Here is a 22,277-nt window from a genome sequence, read left to right as displayed (position 1 = left end):
GCTGATCTTGCGCTCTTAAAAGATGTGGCAAATGGAAGAATTCGGAGTGAACGCATTTTTAGACAGCAAGAAGACTTGCTGGCAAACGAGGACGAGTGGCTTATGAGCCGGTTCTGACTTCCTCCAGCCGTCCTGTTGGACCTCTGTGGGCTTTTGGGCCCGGCGTTACAGAAGAGCACTCGGAGGAACCACGCGTGTCACCCGGTGCATCTGGCGCTCCGGTGCCGCCCCCCCCGTGGCAGACACGCTCTGGCGATGCAGCGCCAGACGTTTTCTTTGCCTCGACTTTGATGTCCGACCATTTCTTTTTTATTTCGGCCACGGTCCGAGGTTGTGAGGCTACAGCATTTACAGCGTCTGCCACCGTCTGCCGCTCACGTGTCTTTTTGGCATTAGTAATGCCCACACTGTGCCCTCCAAGCAACATTTTTCTCCTCTTTTCCACCTCGCCAACGATAACTTCAACTTCACATTGAGTGAAGTTACGTTTTTTTGATTTCCTCTCTGTGTTTGCCATGATTTTGCAATCAATGAATATTAATTTGTGGGCGTTTCACGGACTATATATGGGCAACTATGGGCGTGTCATGAAGCCGCAAAAGCTGCGCTGCATTTAGAATTGGTTGTGATTTATTAAGGGAAAGATGCGTAGGATGTGTGTGCGCACGGTTTTATAAATCCAAATATTTCTGTGCGTACGCACGTCCTATGTTTCATCCGTACGCCACTTCTGACGCAAATCCTACGCAAAGTTTTATTAATGAGGCCCCAGGCCCCACCCCCAAGCGCCGGCCCTGGAAGAGCTCTGGTCAGGCCTCGACGGGACCGAAGCAGCCAACCGGGCAACTGCCGATTGCCTCAGCAGAGACCCCGACCCGTCAACCCCCCAAAGGTCCCGTACCAATAGTGCCCCCCCCCCCAGAAAGCCCTCCCACAGGACAGGGCCGACAAGCCCCCACCCAACCCCACCCCATACCCCGCAGCCGCAGCGGATGACACCCAGAGCGACCGGGGGTCCCAAGAGGGTTGTCCGTCCCGTCCCAGAGCCAGGGAATGGTTGATCGCAGCCCCAGGTGTAGATGGGCAGCCCATCCAGCCCCGCAGGGCCTCCCCCCCCCCCCCGAGCAGGGCCCCCCGCTAACCCCCCCCAGCACAAGCAAAGTGACCACCCCCCCAAGCCAAGCAAGACCACCCCCACCACCACCACCACGCACCCCCACACTCAAGCCCAGAAGACCAAGCAGCGCCCCAGCCCGCCCCACCCAGGCACTGGACCCGACCCCCCGACCAACGGAGCCCCCATCGCCCCCCACCGGGCACCGGAGGCCCCGACCCCCACCCCGAACCACGGCAGTAAGGCAAGGGGCAGCGACGACCAGGCAGTGGCGCCTCCAGAAATTTTTCATGGGGGTGGCCAGTGGGGGGCCACATTAAATCTTGGGGTGGCACACAAAAACCATGAGCTATATTTTTAAAATTCATTCTACCAAACGTAGTAAAACAACCTTTAGAAAACCAATAGAAAGATAAATGCCTACTGATATTTTGTAGAACATGAACTTATAGTAGATACTACTAGTATAATAACTAATAGATACTAGTAGATACCATTAGTAGAAACTACTACTGATATATATTTTTTGTTTATATTTAATGCTTTGGTGTGTCTGCTTAGGGTGTTCGGCTCTTGACTGAGAGATATCTATAATGAACAAAAAATGAAATCTGTTGTTCTGAAATAATAATAAAAATATCCTTCTAATTATTAATTATATCTGTTGACATTTCTATTCAGACTTATAATCATGAAACATTTTTATTATTAGGGTAACATAATTCTAACTTCACCAGTTGGTCCAGGAACAGGTGGAGCCCCTTATGCTGAGTTCTGCCTTGCTTCTCTGACCAATGATGCTGACTGTCCCTCCTCTGATGCCGTCTCATCTTTGTCTTCCTCATTCTCTTCTGTCATTCATGCTGCTCTGTCTCATCTTCTTCCTCCTCACTACTCCTCTGTTGCTCCCCTACCATCTCTTTCACTCCTTCTGCTGCACTTTTATTCTTAAAATAAGAATATATGTTGAATTTGTCTTCATTCTCTGAAAATGGACAGACACAAGCATCAACTAATGACTATAGGTAACTCTGTGGAAACAAAAACACATCAAAATGTTGCGGTAACACAACAACCAGTGCTTAAATAGTGCCATGAAAATGAGTGGCTTGTGACAGGGACAATCTTTTTTTACTTATTAATAAAAAGTAATGACACATCCACCGCCGCTGATGATGTGGCGTATTTGCACCAAGTATTTGCACACTGGGTTTACATGTTTTGCAGACCGCATGTTTTTTACACCTTTGCAGCTGTATTTATTTAATATTTAATATGTATTTCTTTATTTAATAAGAATCTAATTTTTGATAATAATTTTTCATAATAATTTTCTGTGATATTTTTAATTATTTAATATAAATGTCATTTGTGATGTCCTTTATTGATGTTATATTATACAGATTATTTCTGAATGTCGTGTTGCTGCCACAGATAAATGAAATTTCCCCATTGTGGGATTAATAAAGTCATCTATCTATCTATCTATCTATCTATCTATCTATCTATCTATCTATCTATCTATCTATCTATCTATCTATCTATCTATCTATCTATCTATCTATCTATCTATCTATCTATCTATCTATCTATCTATCTATCTATCTATCTATCTATCTATCTATCTATCTATCTATCTATCTATCTATACAGATCTAAAGTACAGTAAACAGATTGTTAAAGACCCACGGAAAATATTTAACAGGAAAAGAAACGTAGCATTTTGGGATGTGTGATTGTGTGTGCGTGCGTGCGCTCTCGCGCGCACGCGTGTGTGTGCGTGCTGAAACCGGTGCTCGCGCGATGCAGGAAGAGAGGGGGGATAGCGCGTGTGAGGGTGTGGAGCGCATACACGCGCGGTCAGTCGCCCGTTTTGGACTTAAGGAAAAAGTAATAAAGAAAGTTCATCTTTAGTGACTGAGACTGGTTCTTTTGTCTGACCGGCCCAGAGGATCTGAGGGTTCGAACGCGTCTTATTCATTCTGCATCCAGCGGCTCCTCTTGTCTGCGCACTCAAAGGCAGCAGGGAGGGGAGGGGGTGAGGGCCGGTTTAGGTGATCAGAGCGACTTGCCGCTTGCTGGCTGTGCATTTGGGATGAAACGCACAACTGATGCTACCACAGCTTATAGTGGCTACTGGGGTGGCCACTGGGGTGGCCAGGTGTCGGAGAGGGGTGGCCATGGCCACCCCTGGCCACCCCCTGGTGGCGCCACTGCGACCAGGCCCCCCACCCCTTAAGTCATGGAGTTAGCTATGGGAGACCAGAGAGACTGAATTCTTTCAAAGTTACTTGAACTTTGGGCTGACATTTTTTCCAAGCAATTCTTCTATGTCGATGGCACTCATGACACCACACATGTCAGCACACATAGTGATGGTGAAGCCGTGATTGAAACCTTAAGCAAGACTGATAGATCGGCACATACCTGCTGCCAGAGAGCCTCGACAGGTGTGCAGAACCACAGTTATGTAACTGTCAGGTAGATTAAAGGGCGACAGTGGCTCAGCTTTCAGACGGTTGAGCGGGTCGTCCAATGATCGAAGGGTCGGCGGTTCGATCCCTGCTCCCACTAGCCAAAATGTCGTTGTGTCCTTGGGCAAGACACTTCAACCTCCCTGCCTCCAGTGAGGCTCCACTGGTGTGTGAATGTGCATGAATGATCACGGTGATGGTCAGAGGGGCCGTGTGAACGTGTGAACAGTCAGATAACCTTTGGTTCTTGGCAGCAGCAGTATCCAGAGGTCAGTCATGTCTAACAACAGAACAGCCTACAGACTCAAATATGGACACAGACCAGTAGAATAAATGCCATAAAAAGATCAGATTAAACCCCAAATTAACAGTTAAACCACAGACACATCAAAGAAAGATGGGCAGTGATCATTTTACTCCAATTTTAGTCTTTATTCTTGCTTAAACCTAATTGTGTTTTGATACTGTTGTTGTCCTTTTATGGTACTCTAATGTTTAGATCATAGGATTATTTTTCAAGGAAATACTTGTGTTTCAACTATGCTGTATGTCCCTGCGCTGTTTTTAAATCATTCCTTCCCTTGTTCAGGATTCTTTGTGTTTGCCATTTACCAGGATTTAACGATGAAACGATTTCTGTTCCTACGATCCAACCAGATCCATCAGTCTGAGACAGAATCGAACCAAATTGACCTAAACCATTAAAAAATCTTTTCAAAATGAGATAAACCGATCTTGGAAAATAACATTTGGATTGAGGTACAGTAGGTTTTTTCACTCTAAGGCAAAAACGACCAATTGCATCAGCGGACAACACACATGTGATGTCATTAAAACGGATCAGTCCGTCATTCCAGTCCAATGTGTGGACAGACTTTGAATTTAGCAGTCATGTGACCATCCAGTGTGCTAGAATGTTCTAAGAATGCTCCCTTTGGATTCTTTGGATGGGGAACTGGTCTGTTGCGTAGGACTAGATATTATTATCCCTCAGAAAACACCAAGACACCAATGAGACACTGTGGCAGGCAAATGAATGGTGAAATCTTTTGGGTTAACAAGTAGGAGCCCTCCTCCTTCTTCAGTCTTTCACTGATAGGCCCACAACACCTCCAGAGGCAGTAAATCCCAGCGTCCCAGGTTCACCCCCATCAGCCACCAGACATTTGGAGGCCAAGGTCCTTCCTCTTGATCCACAGCCACTGACTCCCCTTCTGAGCTGGCCGGGAGAGGTTTTTACTTGCCTGCCTTTGAGCCTTCCCTCACACTCTCATCTCCTTGAGTAGCCTGGGTGTTGCGGTGGCTACAAACCCCCTGCAGCCTACTTCCACTGGGCGTAACTTCACACTCCAGCCTTGCTCTTTGGCTACTGCAGGGAGTTCGGTATACCTCAGCATCTTCTGTTCATAGGCCTCCTCTACTGCCCCCTCCCAGGGTACCGTGAGCTCTATGATGCATGCGAGCTTGACCACACAAGGTCTGGTTGCAGGTTGGTGGATACAATCTCTGGTGGAAAGCAGAGATATTTTGTTTGTCCAGCTCCGCAAGTATTTTCCAGTCCTGTGCTCTATCCAGCTGTCCAATGTCAGCTGTACTGGTGGAGTTGAAGCAGACTTGGCCTCTGTGGCCTTCCTCCACTGTTTCTTCAGCTGCAGCCTCTCCTTCACTAGCCGGTCTATTTCTTTTTGCCTTCTGGATTTGGTGTGGATTGTTGGAGTAGATCGTTTTCCCTCGACCACTCCGAACCGTCCCAATCGATATGTGAAGATGAGCTTCTCTCCAATTTCTTTATGGTGGTGCCTCTGATCCCTTCAAGGATATTGCAAAGATCGCTGCTGACCTCCTTGTTGCAGCACTTCGGCCTCCTGACTAGTGGCCTTTGCCCCAAGATCTTCTTCTCAATTGAGGGGTGCGACGTGTTGCTTTCTGGTTGTTCTCCTGTGCCTTGTTCTTCCTCCTCAGGGACAAGTGTGTTGATGTCCTGCAGACTGTGGTATGTGTCCTGCTGCTGAACTTCCGTTGACTGATTCAGCCTGTTCTCAAGAAGCAGTTATCGATGTGACTCCCCTGCTGTCCCCTCATTAGGCTCTTTTTCCTGCCCTGGTGTATCTGTAGTGGTAACTTTTGTCCAACCACATACACCCTTCTGGTGCTTGGTCCTGGTATAACTATCAGAGCCTCAGGTGTGCTAATCATTGATCTTTTAGTCTGTTCCACTACTATGTTCGTTATCTGGATGGCAGCCAGTGAACCTTCTTGGGCTGAACTTTAGCAAACTAACCTGTGAATGGATTTGACATTCATTCTAGTTTACTTGTTTGTTTGGACACAGATTTCATTAACTTGATGATCTGGAAGAAATCCAAGAATCTGGAAAACTGTTCAGTAGCAGGAATTTCTGTCTGAGTCTCACTGCTGGAAGTTTGGATGAAGATGATCTGGATCCACTTTAGGACAGAGGATCGGATCCAGTCGGATAATTTAAAGGGAATCACAAATCGAATCAAAATGTTGAATGGTTCCCTTTAATTTACTCTGTAAGATACGATACAGAAAGGATAAATTCATACTGTCTGATCTTAAGTTACTGAAGATGTTCCCCCAAGTGGAAAACGAAACCTTCTGCAGTAGCTGATGACGTCATCAGACCGCTTTCAGGTGCAGCTGTTCCAGTTACAGTGACGTTTTCTCACCTGCTTTCAGTTCTGACCACAGAACAGCACCCATCCATCATGCCGGCTTAGGACAGGAGCCACGCCCTCCTCATGGCGTCACAGAGGGAGGGGCTTACAGCGGTTTAAGAGCAAGCGAGCGGAGCCGTGACTCTCCTCTGTCCGTGTCTTCAGTGCCGTTGTGGTGGCTGAGCTCCTGGAAGGACCGTTAACGAGCCCTCGGTCAAGCGCCGCCGGTGGTTCCCGCGTCCGCAGCGGGAAACCCTCGTAAATGGGAAAAGACCGGATCCGGAGCGTCACGGCTTCCGGCGTTCGGCCCCTCAGCGGAAGCTGCTGGCGGAGACCGTAGAGCCGAAAGTTTGCAACATCTTCCTGCAACATCTGGCCTCCGACCGGGACCGGCCAGAGAGCGGATCCCGGTGCCGGTTCTGCAGACACCGATCCTAACGGTGAGTCCTGGTCCCGGTTCTGCTGCTGCAGTCCTGCAGCTAAAGGTCCGGGTTCTGGTCCGGGTTCTGGTCCCACTACAGCCTTTGAGTTTTTATTTAAGACATGTTAAGAAACAAACCTGATTTCCAAATGAAAACAGACATAAATCAGGATAAATCAGCCAAAACAATCCTTCAATCCTGAAATGAGTTCAGCCCCGTTTTTCCTTCATGATCATCATAGATTCTTTAGAAAAGTGCAGTCAAAGTGTTGAACATAGAAGTGTTTCTGCAGACATGTTCTCGCTCTAACATGTTCTTTACACATAAATGTTGGAGCTTTTCCCCTAAACCTCTTTACATCCACTAGTAATGACTACTTTATCCATTTGGTTGAATTTCCTTTATCCAGTTCTGTCCCCACATAGACATCTATGTTTAGAGGTCGTGTGGAAAATTTCCTCAGCTTTTTGCCTCAGACACAAAAGAAAGTTCTGTTCTGGACTCGGACATATTTCTGCCTTGATGAATCCTCAGAAGCACACGTACTGTACACATTTGAATATTTCTGTCCATTATGACGACTGAGACACCTGTATGGAGGTCCAACGTGTCAGGAATGTATGTTTGTAGATTGAAGTGTAGCACAGTTGTGTTTACGTAAAACGACTTTATGTGGATGGAAAAAGAATGGATTACAGTTTTACTTTGACATGATGATGGATGGATGGATGGATGGATGGAAAAAACAATAAATAACACATCAAAATTCTTATCCTTTAACTAAAACAATTAGATCAGTTTGTTGTTACTTATGGACCACTAAAAAAACATACTCAATATGTGTTGAAATGGTTGAAAGTAAAGACAATGATCCTAAATATGAAGCAGACGTCCACAGTCTCCTCAGTGACCAGCAGACGTCCAGGTTTCACGGTTTCTGGCGTCTCCAACTGGTTTATGGCGGTTGAGGCTGGTGAGAGGAGGAGGTGCTGATTGGTTGATCAGAGCAAAGTCTGAGGTTTTCATGTGCATGTGCGCTGGCATGTGTGTGTGCGCTGGCATGTGTGTGCATGTGCGCTGGCATGTGTGTGTGCGCTGGCATGTGTGTGCATGTGCACTGGCATGTGTGTGTGCGCTGGCATGTGTGTGTGCGCTGGCATGTGTGTGTGCGCTGGCATGCGTGTGCATGTGTTGGCATGTGTGCTGGCATGCGTGTGCATGTGTGCTGGCATCTGTGTGCATGTGTGCTGGCATGCGTGTGCATGTGTGCTGGCATGCGTGTGTATGTGTGCTGGCATGCGTGTGCATGTGTGCTGGCATCTGTGTGCATGTGTGCTGGCATGCGTGTGCATGTGTGCTGGCATGCGTGTGTATGTGTGCTGGCATGCGTGCGCATGTGTGCTGGCATGCGTGCGCATGTGTGCTGGCATGCGTGCGCATGTGTGCTGGCATGCGTGTGCATGTGTTGGCATGTGTGCTGGCATGCGTGTGCATGTGTGCTGGCATGTGCATGTGTGTGAGGGCTTGTCTGACAGAAACATGTTTGCATTTGTGAAGCTGTTTTAGCGTGTGGACACACTAGTTCAGCAAAAGCCCAACCGTCATGAATTGCAGCTCAAAGGAGACAAGCTTTGGTTCCAGAACCCGTCTCCGTGTTCTCCTGCATGTTAGCCGGCGGTGCTGCTTTGTGTCTGCAGAAGAGCAAACACGCGTTCACATACATGACTGCTCACGGGGTTTGGTCACATGACGTCGACCATGCTGATGAAAACAACCGTCCAGGTTTAAGCAGAGACGTCAGCGTTTGATATGAAAAGCACTTTTAGTGGAGCAGTAATTCACCTGTTCTGTAGTTTGATGCTGGATGTAAAGATTAATGTGACGACAAATATGGGGTCACTAAAGTTAGAACGTGGTTCCAGTCTTCATGATGAGCCTAGAGGACTGCCTGTGGCATGCTGCACACGCTGCACACGTGAAGCTCGTCCAACAAGAGTGGTTCTTCCTCACGGCTCATGTAAACTCACTGCATCCTCGTCGTCACAGTCTGTCGGTTTGGATACAAACCTTTGGAGGCGTCTGACAGCGTCAGACCCCCACCTGAACGTCTGACAGCGTCAGACCCCCACCTGAACGTCTGACAGCTGACCATGTTTTCCACCGTCAAGAGCGCGGTCTGGACCCTCGCCATGTGGATGTTTGTGCTTTGAACGTAGCCGTGGGCCTCCTGGCGTGCCGCTCTTGAGGCTGATTCGATCCAGGTGTCTCCTCCTGAAATGGGGGGGGGGGGGTTCTGCTACAGCCAGAGCCGGTCGTAAAGCAAACACGGTTCTGCTGGAACCAGACGCTCAGGAGGACTAATTGTTCTGCAATGTAATCCAGTGTGATACCAGTTCATGTTTCTGACGTGAACGATGAAGCACAGAGGTCTTCCTCTTTTCCTTAACCCTTGTGCTATCTTAGAAAAAAGAGAGGTGGGAGGGGGGAGTGAGGGGCTACAAGTGCAGAGTTGCTAATTTTAGTAGGTTATGACTTTAAGCTTCATAGCATTTATGCCAGATCTGCAGACAGACAAATATTACATCCAAAGGTGAAATTCTGACACAAAGATAACACATCTGTCCATCAATAACTGTGGGTTAGGAGGGGGGATGCAGCAGACAGGGAGCAGTGTGCCAGTATGGACGTGCACGTGAGGGTGGAGATACGTGCACGCTGTTGAAGTGAACCTTGTGATCGTCGGGGGAACCAGATCCTCCCCAGCCCGACCAGAAGACCTGACCCCCGGACCAGGAGCACCCCCGGCGACAGGACCCACGCAGCCCGAGCGGGGGGGACCGCCCACCCAGTCAGGTGCAGAGGATGCCCCCCCCCCCCCCCCCCCCCCCCCCCCCCATGTGGCACCTGCAGCACTGGGAGGCATAGGCGAGCCCGGCGTCAGGACCCTGCTGAGACTGAAGCAGCGTTGCTCTCAGCTCCTCGCCATCGTGGTGCTTGTAGTCATGAGTTCAGACTGACAGCAGGACCGTGTTTGCTGGAGGGCGTGTGGGTGTTGGTCAGCGTTTTATCAGAAACAGGGTTGACTTTGGAGCCAGGAAGCGGTTTTCTCCTAAAGATGCTCCTCAGTCCGGACAGCCTTGAGTGACCGAGCGGATAAAACGAGTCAAATACTGCAGTGTTTTTCAACCAGTGTGCCGCGGCACACTAGTGCGCCGTGGAGAAATTGCCCTCATTCACTGATCTTAAAACATTTCCCATCTCCAGGAAATCAACTCTGTGTTCATCCAAACAGGCCCTGATAAAACACTGAGTAGTTAGGAATATAAAATATCTTAAAATTACTTTTTCTTTGTGTTTATTTGATTCTATTAAAGACATTTTGATAAGAATCACGGTACCGCGATTTAGCTGCAGCTAAAACTGTCTAAGGAAAAGTCCCGCCCCTCTAACTGTCTCCGCCAATCATTCTTGAAGGCTTAATCACATGTCATCAGTCTGACCAATCAGAAGTGGTTAAAGTATTCACTTCCTTGTTCTTAATTCTGCTGATAAAGTCGCTCAGTTCTAACAAAAATACCATCTAGAGCTCGTCTTTAGCTGGTGGTTCATCTCTTAGAAAAAAACAGCCGCAACTTCCTGCTTTTTCTGCCACAATTATCACAAAAATCCACGTGAGATTGCGCGCGGGGGGGGGGGTGTCGATCAATACAGACTGAATTTCTGCTTTTTCTTTTTTTGGATGCTGGTGTGCCGCGGGATTTTTGTCAGGGTTAAAGTGTGCCGTGGCTAAAAAAAGGTTGAAAAACACTGAAATACTGGACGTTCAAATGAAACGCGGCTGTATATGCTTCTTTGCTGATGACGACTTCTTTCTATGTCTCTGCCCCCATCAGGCTGCAATGGTGAACAGCAGAGTGGAGGCGCCAACGGTGACGGTGATGGGTGGCGGGGGCGCCGCGGGAAGGTCGTGTGGCGGATGCGGGGGGCGGATCCTGGACCGGTTCCTGCTCTTCTCCATGGAGCGGTACTGGCACACGCGCTGCCTGAAGTGCTCCTGCTGCCACGCCCCGCTGGGCGAGTTCAGCAGCACCTGCTACAGTAAAGGTGGAATGATCCTCTGCAAGAACGACTACATCAGGTGAGCTGTGGCCCCCAGAGCGGCCGCTCCTCTTCTTCCGACTCCCACTCCCGTCCAGTGGGCGGATGGCTGACCGTCCCTCATGATGTAGGATGTGGACAGGAGAGAGAGAGTCACGCTTAAGACCGCAGAGTCTTGTTTTGCTCTAAACATTTGAAATGGACCTGATTGGGTCAGAACCGGCTGTTTTGGTTTTTGTTGAATAAAACACCAGAATTAGCATCCAGTTCCGTAAATAGAAACGATCCAAAGTACAACTGGGATTATTTGAGCACCTTTTGGTCTCCCACATAAAGCAGACACTATCTAGAGGGACAGTTCCAGGTGAAGGATGAAAACCACAGCAGGAAACGGGATTTGAGTTCCTCACACTTCTATTGTAGTAGGTTTAGGGGATGTCATCTGGACTTGCTTTTAAAGTTAGAAGCTGGAACCAACCTGGATGAATGAGAGTCTTCATAGACATTCCTCACACGTCTGTAAAGCAAACGTGACTGAGATGTAAAGAGGAACTGGATTCTCATTAGAATCTCAGGATTCAGAGAACATACAGTACAGACCATTCAAATGAATGTCTGGTCTGTACTGTATAAAGTTCAAGTCCAAGTCCCATTATCATCTAGGTGAGTGACATCTGCATTTGACCCCTCCCCTGGGGGAGTGGAGATCTGCAGCGGCGCTCGGGAACCATTTGGTGGTTTAACCCCCCAATCCAACCCCTTAATGCTGAGTGTCAAGCAGGGAGGCACTGGGTCCCATTTTGGAGCCATTGGTATGACCTGGGTCCATGGGTTTGAACTCACGACCGTCCAGTCACAGGGCGGACACTCTACCACAGGGCCACTGAGCTGGTCTATTATATATATTGAATTACTCATTGGGGGTCAGAACTGATAATGTCACAGGTTTCCATTGGAGGAAGTCAGCAGCTGAGGAGATCTTTGAGCTGTAGGAACCAGGACTTGAAAAGGGGTTCAGGGAGGTTCTTCAGAGGAGAGGGGGCTCTGTGGGGCCCTCCTCCTGGTTCTGGGGGTATCTTCATTCTAAACCACACTGGGGGGTGCTCTGGAAGACAAACACTGTCTCCAAAGTATTTCAAGTCCGTGAAATGAGAAGTGGTTCAGGAAATCCTAGAAATCCTGTCGTGGCAGAACCCTGAGGAACACGGAGGATGCTGGTGGATCCTAAAAGGGGGGGGGGTCCCAGATTCAAGCAACTTCTTTGCTTGCAGGCTGTTTGGACACAGTGGAGCCTGCTGTGCTTGTGGACAGTCCATACCTGCCAGTGAAATGGTGATGCGAGCACAAGGCAACGTTTATCACCTGAAGGTGAGAGCCGCTGGACCATCGGACCTTGAGTCCAGCTCGGTGGGAAATAACGTGATTGGTTTGTGTCTTCTGGCAGTGTTTCACCTGTGCCACCTGCAGGAACCGCCTGGTCCCTGGAGATCGCTTTCATTACATCAACGGAACCATCTTCTGTGAACACGACCGGCCGGGGGGGGGCCTGCACGCCGGACACCCCAGCAGCATCATGTCTGATCAGAAGGTGAAGCAGCTGGACTTACTGAGCCTCCACCTGGTCGGGTTTCACACACCTGATCCGACCCTCTTCTGATCCATAGTCAAAGCATTCCCATCCTGATGATGATGATGGTGTAAAAATCTGAAAAGCTGTCGTTTTCTACAACATAGTGTCTGCAGAGCGGCAGGCGTTCATCAGACATTCGCCTCTCATAAACTGTAGAGTAACACGAGGATGATTGATGGAAGAAAACCTCTGTGTTTGTTGAAGTTCTGGTGCTGGTTCCAGCTGGATTCAGTTCAGACAGCAAAGTGCAAAGCTGAACCATTTCCTGTCTGTCTTCAACTTCCACCGCAAAAATTCCCGTTTGCTCCTTTTTCTAAATCACTTTCAATAACTTGTGCTGCAGCAAAGAAAAGGGTCAGAGACCAGAACCAGAACCCAACACCACGTGACTGTCTGCAGGACGGGTTTGACCCAAATGAAGGAAATACAGGAAAACCTGTACTGGTTAGCGAAACTGGTTAGTGGGGGGGGGGGGACTTATGGGAAATCAGTATTTCTGGTTCCAGCTAAAAAAGACGAGAAGGAACGACTGAATAAAGATGAGAACTAATGTGAAACAGAAAACAGCAACAGTCTGAAGAGAAGCTGAAAGGGTTAACCGTTAAACCAGTAACGTTAGCCCATTGGCCCTAAACCTGTTAACCGTTAAACCAGTAGCCTTAGCCCATTGGCCCTAAACATGTTAACCGTTAAACCAGTAACGTTAGCCCATTGGCCCTAAACCTGTTAACCTTAAACCAGTAGCCTTAGCCCATTGGCCCTAAACATGTTAACCGTTAAACCAGTAACGTTAGCCCATTGGCCCTAAACCTGTTAACCTTAAACCAGTAACCTTAGCCCATTGGCCCTAAACCTGTTAACCGTTAAACCAGTAACGTTAGCCCATTGGCCCTAAACCTGTTAACCTTAAACCAGTAGCCTTAGCCCATTGGCCCTAAACCTGTTAACCGTTAAACCAGTAACGTTAGCCCATTGGCCCTAAACCTGTTAACCTTAAACCAGTAGCCTTAGCCCATTGGCCCTAAACATGTTAACCGTTAAACCAGTAACGTTAGCCCATTGGCCCTAAACCTGTTAACCTTAAACCAGTAACCTTAGCCCATTGGCCCTAAACCTGTTAACCGTTAAACCAGTAACGTTAGCCCATTGGCCCTAAACCTGTTAACCTTAAACCAGTAGCCTTAGCCCATTGGCCCTAAACCTGTTAACCGTTAAACCAGTAACGTTAGCCCATTGGCCCTAAACCTGTTAACCGTTAAACCAGTAGCCTTAGCCCATTGGCCCTAAACCTGTTAACCGTTAAACCAGTAACGTTAGCCCATTGGCCCTAAACCTGTTAACCTTAAACCAGTAGCCTTAGCCCATTGGCCCTAAACATGTTAACCGTTAAACCAGTAACGTTAGCCCATTGGCCCTAAACCTGTTAACCTTAAACCAGTAACCTTAGCCCATTGGCCCTAAACCTGTTAACCGTTAAACCAGTAACGTTAGCCCATTGGCCCTAAACCTGTTAACCTTAAACCAGTAGCCTTAGCCCATTGGCCCTAAACCTGTTAACCGTTAAACCAGTAACGTTAGCCCATTGGCCCTAAACCTGTTAACCTTAAACCAGTAGCCTTAGCCCATTGGCCCTAAACATGTTAACCGTTAAACCAGTAACGTTAGCCCATTGGCCCTAAACCTGTTAACCTTAAACCAGTAACCTTAGCCCATTGGCCCTAAACCTGTTAACCGTTAAACCAGTAACGTTAGCCCATTGGCCCTAAACCTGTTAACCTTAAACCAGTAGCCTTAGCCCATTGGCCCTAAACCTGTTAACCGTTAAACCAGTAACGTTAGCCCATTGGCCCTAAACCTGTTAACCTTAAACCAGTAACCTTAGCCCATTGGCCTTAACCTGTTAACCGTTAAACCAGTAACCTTAACCCATTGGCCCTAAACCTGTTAACCTTAAACCAGTAACCTTAACCCATTGGCCCTAAACCTGTTAACCTTAAACCAGTAACCTTAACCCATTGGCCCTAAACCTGTTAACCTTAAACCAGTAACCTTAACCCATTGGCCCTAAACCTGTTAACCTGAAACCAGTAACCTTAACCCGGTAATCCTAAACCTGTTAACCTTAAACCAGTAGCCTAAACCCGGTAACCCTAAACCTGTTAACCTTAAACCAGTAACCTTAACCCGGTAATCCTAAACCTGTTAACCTTAAACCAGTAGCCTTAACCCGGTAACCCTAAACCTGTTAACCTTAAACCAGTAGCCTTAACCCGGTAACCCTAAACCTGTTAACCTTAAACCAGTAACCTTAACCCGGTAACCCTAAACCTGTTAACCTTAAACCAGTAACCTTAACCCGGTAACCCTAAACCTGTTAACCTTAAACCAGTAGCCTTAACCCGGTAACCCTAAACCTGTTAACCCTAAACCAGTAGCCTTAACCCGGTAATCTTAACCCGGTAACCCTAACCCAGTCTCAACACCAAAGGTCCAGCGTTAGAAAGCTCGACTACATGGGAGCAGAGGAAGCAGAAGGCAGATCTAGACGTGTGATTTCATGGAACACGGTGTCAACTTCATCCATGAAGCTCTGTTACATACGTGTGGCCTCTTTTCCAGCCCGCCTTGCTGTCACATCTGGATCCATGAACAAAGGAACATTTGCTTCCTCCCCTGTTAACTTCTGACCCTCTTGGGTCCGTCAGTCCTCTGTGGTCCTGGTTTCTATGGAGACGGGTTCGCGGCTGTGATGTGGTTTTACCGTCTGCTCTCTGCCAGCATTCCAGTTCCGTCCCTGAGGATGAATCGGTCCGGCAGTACTGCAGGTACTCATTCAGCCTTTCCCGCTTCTTCCAGGTGTGCTGAGGAAACGGGGCCCGGAGAACCAAGTTGTGCCTCTCTTCTCCACCTGCATCAGTTTCTCCCTCTTTCTACCCCCCCCTTAAAGAGCAGCTCTGACTGCAGCTGCAGAGACTCACATGGACGTTCAGAAGCTGTTGATGGATCACTGTTGGCTCTGGACCTGAAGACCACATGAGGTCAGGACACGGAGGAATCATCTGTCATTTTTACACGACTTCCTCTAGACGGTGAAGAGGAGGAAGCAGAGAAGATGACACCAGCTGGACGTTGAAGTGAACCTGCTCTGAAAGAGGGTTTGCATGGATCCATTTGGTCCTGGTTCTAGTCCTCTGAGGGTTTAGCTGAACAGAACCTCAACCGGATGGGACAGGATAAGCGTCAGCTGCCTCATGATGCAGCACATTTTCCCATGAAGCCTCTGCTTTTGTGGCAGAAGCCTCCTTATTGCTCCACATCTCAGATGACTTCTCCTTTTTTGAGGATTTGATTTCTCATGTTGAAGTGAATAAACCTGCATTGATCTCATGTTGTCATGGTAACCGTGAGTTTCTTCTCTCGTGTCCGTCTCATTCCCAACAGTCCTTCTGCTTTCTCTGAGAAATGAAGACGGTCCCTCAGACTGTGGATTGTGACGCAGGGGCCCCTCGCTGTGTCACGGTTCACCTCCCTGATGTTTTTAACTGTTTCTGTGTCCTGATTGGCTGTTAACCTTGTCGATCAATCTCCTCTTTGCCGTGTCTCTACAGAATGCATTCAGTCTGACCAATGTAGAGTTTCCACTCTAAAATCCTGGACTCATTTTTCTACGAAGGTTTGAACTTTGAGATAGAAAACAGTAAAATGTTCACGTGTGTTGGAGAAAAGGGGAGAAAGTTTGTCATTTTATAGCCTAAAACGACTAGAATCCTACTTTGTGGATATTATTAATCAAAGGTATTTGGAAGGCAACCCCACAATAAACCTTAAACGCTAAAGAAGGTCCGCTTTAGGCGAGGGGCCGCTTTAGGCGAGAGGCCGCTTTAGGCGAGGGGCCGCTTTAGGCGAGGGGCCGCTATAGGGGAGGGGCCGCTTTAGGCGAGGGGCCGCTATAGGCGAGGGGCCGCTATAGGCGAGGGGCCGCTTTAGGCGAGGGGCCGCTATAGACGAGGGGCCGCTATAGACGAGGGGCCGCTACAGGCGAGGGGCCGCTATAGGCGAGGGCCCGCTATAGGCGAGGGCCCGCTACAGGCGAGGGCCCGCTACAGGCGAGGGGCCACTATAAACGAGGGGCCACTATAGACGAGGGGCCACTATAGACGAGGGGCCACTATAGACGAGGGGCCGCTACAAACGAGGGGCCGCTACAAACGAGGGGCCGCTTTAGGCGAGGGGCCGCTTTAGGCGAGGGGCCGCTTTAGGCGAGGGGCCGCTATAGGCGAGGGGCCGCTACAGGCGAGGGGCCGCTATAAACGAGGGGCCGCTTTAGACGAGGGGCCGCTATAGGCGAGGGGCCGCTTTAGACGAGGGGCCACTATAAACGAGGGGCCGCTTTAAACGAGGGGCCGCTTTAGACGAGGGGCCGCTATAGGCGAGGGGCCACTTTAGACGAGGGGCCGCTTTAGACGAGGGGCCGCTACAGGCGAGGGGCCGCTTTAGACGAGGGGCCGCTTTAGACGAGGGGCCGCTATAAACGAGGGGCCGCTATAAACGAGGGGCCGCTATAAACGAGGGGCCGCTTTAGACGAGGGGCCGCTACAGGCGAGGGGCCGCTACAGGCGAGGGGCCGCTACAGGCGAGGGGCCGCTACAGGCGAGGGGCCGCTTTAGACGAGGGGCCACTATAGACGAGGGGCCACTATAGACGAGGGGCCGCTATAAACGAGGGGCCGCTTTAGACGAGGGGCCGCTATAAACGAGGGGCCGCTATAAACGAGGGGCCGCTACAAACGAGGGGCCGCTACAAACGAGGGGCCGCTTTAGGCGAGGGGCCGCTTTAGGCGAGGGGCCGCTATAGGCGAGGGGCCGCTACAGGCGAGGGGCCGCTTTAGACGAGGGGCCACTATAGACGAGGGGCCGCTATAAACGAGGGGCCGCTTTAGGCGAGGGGCCGCTACAGGCGAGGGGCCGCTACAAACGAGGGGCCGCTTTAGACGAGGGGCCGCTATAAACGAGGGGCCGCTATAAACGAGGGGCCGCTTTAGACGAGGGGCCGCTATAAACGAGGGGCCGCTATAAACGAGGGGCCGCTTTAGACAAGGGGCCGCTACAGGCGAGGGGCCGCTACAGGCGAGGGGCCGCTTTAGACGAGGGGCCACTATAGACGAGGGGCCGCTATAGACGAGGGGCCGCTACAGGCGAGGGGCCGCTACAAACGAGGGGCCGCTACAAACGAGGGGCCGCTACAAACGAGGGGCCGCTACAAACGAGGGGCCGCTTTAGGCGAGGGGCCGCTTTAGGCGAGGGGCCGCTATAGGCGAGGGGCCGCTACAGGCGAGGGGCCGCTACAGGCGAGGGGCCGCTTTAGACGAGGGGCCGCTTTAGACGAGGGGCCACTATAAACGAGGGGCCGCTTTAGACGAGGGGCCGCTATAGGCGAGGGGCCACTTTAGACGAGGGGCCGCTTTAGACGAGGGGCCGCTACAGGCGAGGGGCCGCTTTAGACGAGGGGCCGCTATAAACGAGGGGCCGCTTTAGACGAGGGGCCGCTATAAACGAGGGGCCGCTTTAGACGAGGGGCCGATCTCGTAAATGTTCAAGCTTGGCTTCTTACAAGTGAAGTTGCTTTTGGTGACACCGCATCGTCAACAGGTCAGTTGAATGTTTTTGTTCCTTTTCCTTCTTTTTTAAATCAATTTATTTTAATCTTAGTTCCTGTTGGTTTTGCCTGGTTCCCTTCTTTTTATTCCAGTCTTTGAGAAGGTAGGGATACGTTTGAGCTGCATCACGCTGGGAGAACCAAACACTTCCATTTCCGACCCAAACATGGTTGAATACCCCAGGATGGGATTTAAAAGGCCTCAACCAGAACCATTGGAGCAGCAGTCTAAGTGGAATGCAGTGGAGGCCCGCGGAGGCGCTCTGTCCCCCGTGGACGGCGGAGGCGCTCAAGGCGGAGGCGCTCCGGCCCGCGTGGACGGCGGAGGCGCTCCGGCCCGCGTGGACGGCGGAGGCGCTCACGGCGGAGGCGCTCCGGCCCCCGTGGACGGCGGAGGCGCTCCGGCCCGCGTGGACGGCGGAGGCGCTCCGGCCCCCGTGGACGGCGGAGGCGCTCCGGCCCGCGTGGACGGCGGAGGCGCTCCGGCCCGCGTGGACGGCGGAGGCGCTCACGGCGGAGGCGCTCCGGCTCCCGTGGACGGCGGAGGCGCTCCGGCCCGCGTGGACGGCGGAGGCGCTCCGGCCCGCGTGGACGGCGGAGGCGCTCCGGCCCGCGTGGACGGTGGAGGCGCTCCGGCCTGCAGCCGAATGAGGCCTAATGTGGTAAACTGGTCTGATTTAGAGGAAGGGAACCTCCCACTGAGCAGTGGACCGCCTGCAGGTGATCTCCACCGTGTTCATTATGATGAACCTTAAAGTTTAAAAACATTTCTGTCGTCTCACGTTTCCCTACTTTGAGTGTTTGTGGGCACAGGATCGTTTTTGGTTTTTGGCATGAATCTCTTGGCGTGTGTATGTTTGCCATGGAGACCAGGAACTACTATAAGGATGGCGTGTTCACATGTTTGAATCCATTAAAGAGGCAAACAGGATGATGTGCTTCCACGTGTGGAGAAGCCGCTCCAACTCTTCAAATGACCGGGCAGAACCAACACCTTTCCTGCTGGCGTAACCCTAAAACATGTCTGCAAATGATGGTGAACTTGTTAGAAAGCTGTAAATAAAGATGTGATTTTGAATGATGTCTATTCCTCATCTGTGACTTTTGTCTTTCTACACCCATTCAAACTGCTACCATGCAGGCTAATTATACACTTACAGCTGTAACGGGTTCACTAACAGACTTCAACTTGCAGGTCAAAGGGTGCATAGGGCCTACACCTCTTTCAGTACAGACATTTTTTCTACCTACAGCTTTTTTTAACGAGGAAGATATCTATTCAAGGATATCCTCTTTAAAACCATAACATTTTAAAAAAGATTAAAAAGGGAAAAGAATCTAGAAAAACAAGAGAGTCAAAATCTGTCTGCCCGGAGCACTTTGGGTATTGACTTACATCAAGGCAAAAACCAAGAACATGTCACAGAGATGTGTGAATGAAGTCCTAGAAAGGTTTGGAATGGAAGACTGCGAACCAACCATGAAACAGAAACTGGTGTGTTCTGATCATGGAGAGAAAATGGCAGAGAAGCAGGAGGAAGTCTAGTCAACCTGTGCTGGACCGGATCAGGTTTATGGTGAGTAAACTCTCTGTACTTTGGAGAATAGAGCTCAACACGTCCTCAGATATCCTACAGGGACTCAAGAAAAGGGATGTGCTTTTACAAAAACACTGCAGGTAAACTCAAGCTTTGCTGTGATGCTGACATCAATGATCAATGCAGTGTGTCAGAGTGGGGAAACAGCCTGCAGGTGGTTTCTCAACGTGAATGTGTCTTCAGCAGCTTTACAACATGCTATTTATCTAGAGCGCTGACTCTCTGGTCTGGATAGTAGCTATGAAAGTCTGAAATATTTAAAGACAACCAAGTTCCCACAGTTCAGACATCAAAGGGAACTTCCGAATATTTCATTACAGTCTAAATAAGAAAATCCCTCATGGAAATACCAAAGGAATGAATTTATTGTCAGTAGTTCATGTTTTCTTTTGACCTGTAACCTTGTGCTATCCTAGGCACGTTAATGTTGGGAGTTGGGTCATCTAGACCCACTAGACAGTGCTCTGAACCTTTTTTCTTCAATGATTTGTGATTTTCACGGGTGTCCATGGATTACATGAAATCTTTCCACCTTCATCCACCTTTGTCATGGTAGGGGGAGGGGGGGGGGGTCAATGGAAGGGGGGGGGTCATCTAAGATAGAACAAGGGTTAAACAGTTTCTGTCGGGTCTGTTTCCCAGCATCCCCTTCAGTGTCTTCAGACACTTGAAGGAGGGTTCACTTCATTATTTTCTTCAATTAAAATATTTTGGGACTATAACTTCTTACATTGCAACCATTTCTACGATTCATGCTTTTCATTTGCAAGCATTTGTTCATTTTGTTTTTCTTCAGTGTATTTTGATGACTTCTGCTAAAATGACCTAATCTCTTCTGTAATTAGGAAAACATGCATTCTGGTTTTATCAATTCAAGTTGACATTGTAGTCCTTTTAAACTTACCTAGCTTTGGGGAAAGGTGCACTTTTCCCTCTGTTTTCTGCACTTATTTAATTATTTAATGAACTACAACAGTGTTTTGCTGCTTGCCTTTCTGTCACATTTGGCCTTCGTCTCATTGACTCATATACAGTCAGGGAGCAAGTGAGTGGATGCTGGATAGGTTGGTGTGCAGTTAGTACCTCTGCATATCAAACAGGCCACTACAATGTAAATGGTGAATGGCGTATCCTTGTAAAGCGCTTTTCCACCTTCTTCTGCTGATGGCGAATACTGGTGCCAACCTTCCACCAGAGGCAAGGAGGGTTCAGTGTCTTGCCCAAGGACACTTCTAAATATGAGCGGGCAAGGCTGGAATCAAACCTGCCGTCTTCCAATCAGAGGTCAACCACCCTACCGCTGCACCATGGTTGTCTCATTTTTCTATCAGACACTGGTTTGTTTTTGTTAAACATACCGACATGTTTCGGTGGAATACCTTCCGCCCTCGTCAGAGTCATCATCAGGTGGTAGTGTGTGACGTCTTTAAAAACAGATGGTTGTGTCAACACATTTCCATGAGGAGGGATGAGGGGGTCTTCCTGCTCTCTCATACCTGGAGCAACGTCTCCCAGCAAAAAACGGACATCAAGGGGCGGAGTCACTTGTCAAAGTTTGACAGGTGACTGCCTCAGTCACAATCATCTGTTTTTTTTTTTTTTCTACTTGTCCTGTCCAACAGCTGGGCAGACAGATGAGAACTGAGGGCCTCTTGTGTTGGACATATTTTACTTTTACAACAGGGGTTATTAATCTTCAGACAAACCAAAGGTATGTCTGAATAAACCCCTTTTGGAATTGGGGCCAAACTTTATTCATTTTAATTGTTTTTGAATATCTTTTGTGTTGGACCGGACGGAAAAGGAAAGAAGGGAAGAAGAGAGAGGGACGTTAGAGAGAGGGGGGATAGGAGGGTGATCATAGGAGGGGGGAGGGGGGTAAAACCATGAAACAGCATAAAGCAACAAGCTGCTGGATGTTTATCATTACGGTAAGGTTCAGATAGAATACAAATCTCAAAGGGGCGGGGCCTGTCCACACACACTCAAATGTTATAAACACACCTGTTAGCTGCAAAAATTTCCACATGCCAACATGTACACAACACAGATAGTGTTCACACACGCATACTTATGCCTTCAAGCCAACTAGTGTGAAATATTTCATTCAATCATGCAAACTATTAGTGCAAAGGTGAGCTAACACCTGTGCTCAGTTGAGTGTTATGTTCTTCTAAAATGGATGGAGGAATGTGAAAAGAAGAAGGGGGAGTGAGGGACCAGCCACCCCCACACCAAAACCCCCGCTGCAGCAGCCGCGGCAGCCAGAAGCCCCCAACACCACGGGGCAGCAGGCAGAGAACAACCGCCCCCCGGGTGACAACGCCCGCCACCCAGGCCAGGGCCAGCAGGACCGCCGCGAGGCCCTCAGAGAGCAGGGAGGCACGGGGGGAAAGAGATTGCCACCCCAGCCCAACCAGGAGAGCAGCCCCCCCGCCGCGCCGGGACAGCCCACGCCGGGCCCCACCCGGGAGGGGTGCCCACAGCCCCAGACGACCACCCCATCACCACCCAGGGGTTCTGGGCATCCCCCCGCCCCAACTCCAGGTAGGAGCCAGGAACCCCAAGGGAGACCCGCTCCGCGCTCCAGACAGCCATACACCAG

The 22,277-nt window shown here is 49.6% G+C and overlaps 2 protein-coding genes across 4 annotated transcripts; both read left to right on the top strand.

Annotated features, from left to right (window-relative positions):
* The first annotated feature begins 6,352 nt into the window (after nt 1-6,352).
* Nucleotides 6,353-15,806, top strand: lmo4a (LIM domain only 4a). 3 transcript variants are annotated; one of them, XM_023960933.2, is made up of 6 exons: nt 6,410-6,709; nt 9,335-9,544; nt 10,585-10,829; nt 12,061-12,157; nt 12,234-12,377; nt 15,276-15,806. In XM_023960933.2, exons 3-6 carry the CDS (start codon nt 10,591-10,593, stop codon nt 15,282-15,284), a joined length of 489 nt encoding a protein of 162 aa, XP_023816701.1. In that variant the 5' UTR covers nt 6,410-6,709; nt 9,335-9,544; nt 10,585-10,590; the 3' UTR covers nt 15,285-15,806. The 3 variants fall into 3 exon arrangements, with proteins under 3 accessions (XP_004085130.1, XP_023816701.1, XP_078811680.1); XM_078955554.1 differs by having other exon boundaries at nt 6,416-6,709; nt 9,444-9,544; XM_004085082.5 differs by lacking the exon at nt 9,335-9,544 and having other exon boundaries at nt 6,353-6,709.
* A 1,666-nt stretch (nt 15,807-17,472) lies between these two features.
* On the top strand, nt 17,473-19,152 carry LOC144996619 (uncharacterized). The gene is made up of 2 exons (XM_078956242.1): nt 17,473-18,067; nt 18,168-19,152. Exon 2 carries the CDS (start codon nt 18,242-18,244, stop codon nt 18,827-18,829), a length of 588 nt encoding a protein of 195 aa, XP_078812368.1. The 5' UTR covers nt 17,473-18,067; nt 18,168-18,241; the 3' UTR covers nt 18,830-19,152.
* Nucleotides 19,153-22,277: the final 3,125 nt, after the last annotated feature.

The sequence above is a fragment of the Oryzias latipes genome, chromosome 12 (assembly GCF_053564925.1).
Source record: "Oryzias latipes strain Hd-rR chromosome 12, Olatipes_Hd-rR_3.1".
Classification (NCBI taxonomy): Eukaryota; Metazoa; Chordata; class Actinopteri; order Beloniformes; family Adrianichthyidae; genus Oryzias; species Oryzias latipes.
The sequence above is the reverse complement of the archived record's forward strand: the minus strand, read 5'-3'. Positions and strand labels throughout refer to the sequence as shown.

Excerpts from the sequence above, each read along its gene's own strand:
- lmo4a (XM_004085082.5), top strand. The coding sequence starts at position 10,591 with ATGGTGAACAGCAGAGTGGAGGCGCCAACGGTGACGGTGATGGGTGGC. Across the intron at positions 10,830-12,060 it reads TGCAAGAACGACTACATCAG|GCTGTTTGGACACAGTGGAG; the intron begins GTGAGCTGTGGC and ends CTTTGCTTGCAG. Across the intron at positions 12,158-12,233 it reads GCAACGTTTATCACCTGAAG|TGTTTCACCTGTGCCACCTG; the intron begins GTGAGAGCCGCT and ends GTCTTCTGGCAG.
- LOC144996619 (XM_078956242.1), top strand. The coding sequence starts at position 18,242 with ATGGTTGAATACCCCAGGATGGGATTTAAAAGGCCTCAACCAGAACCA.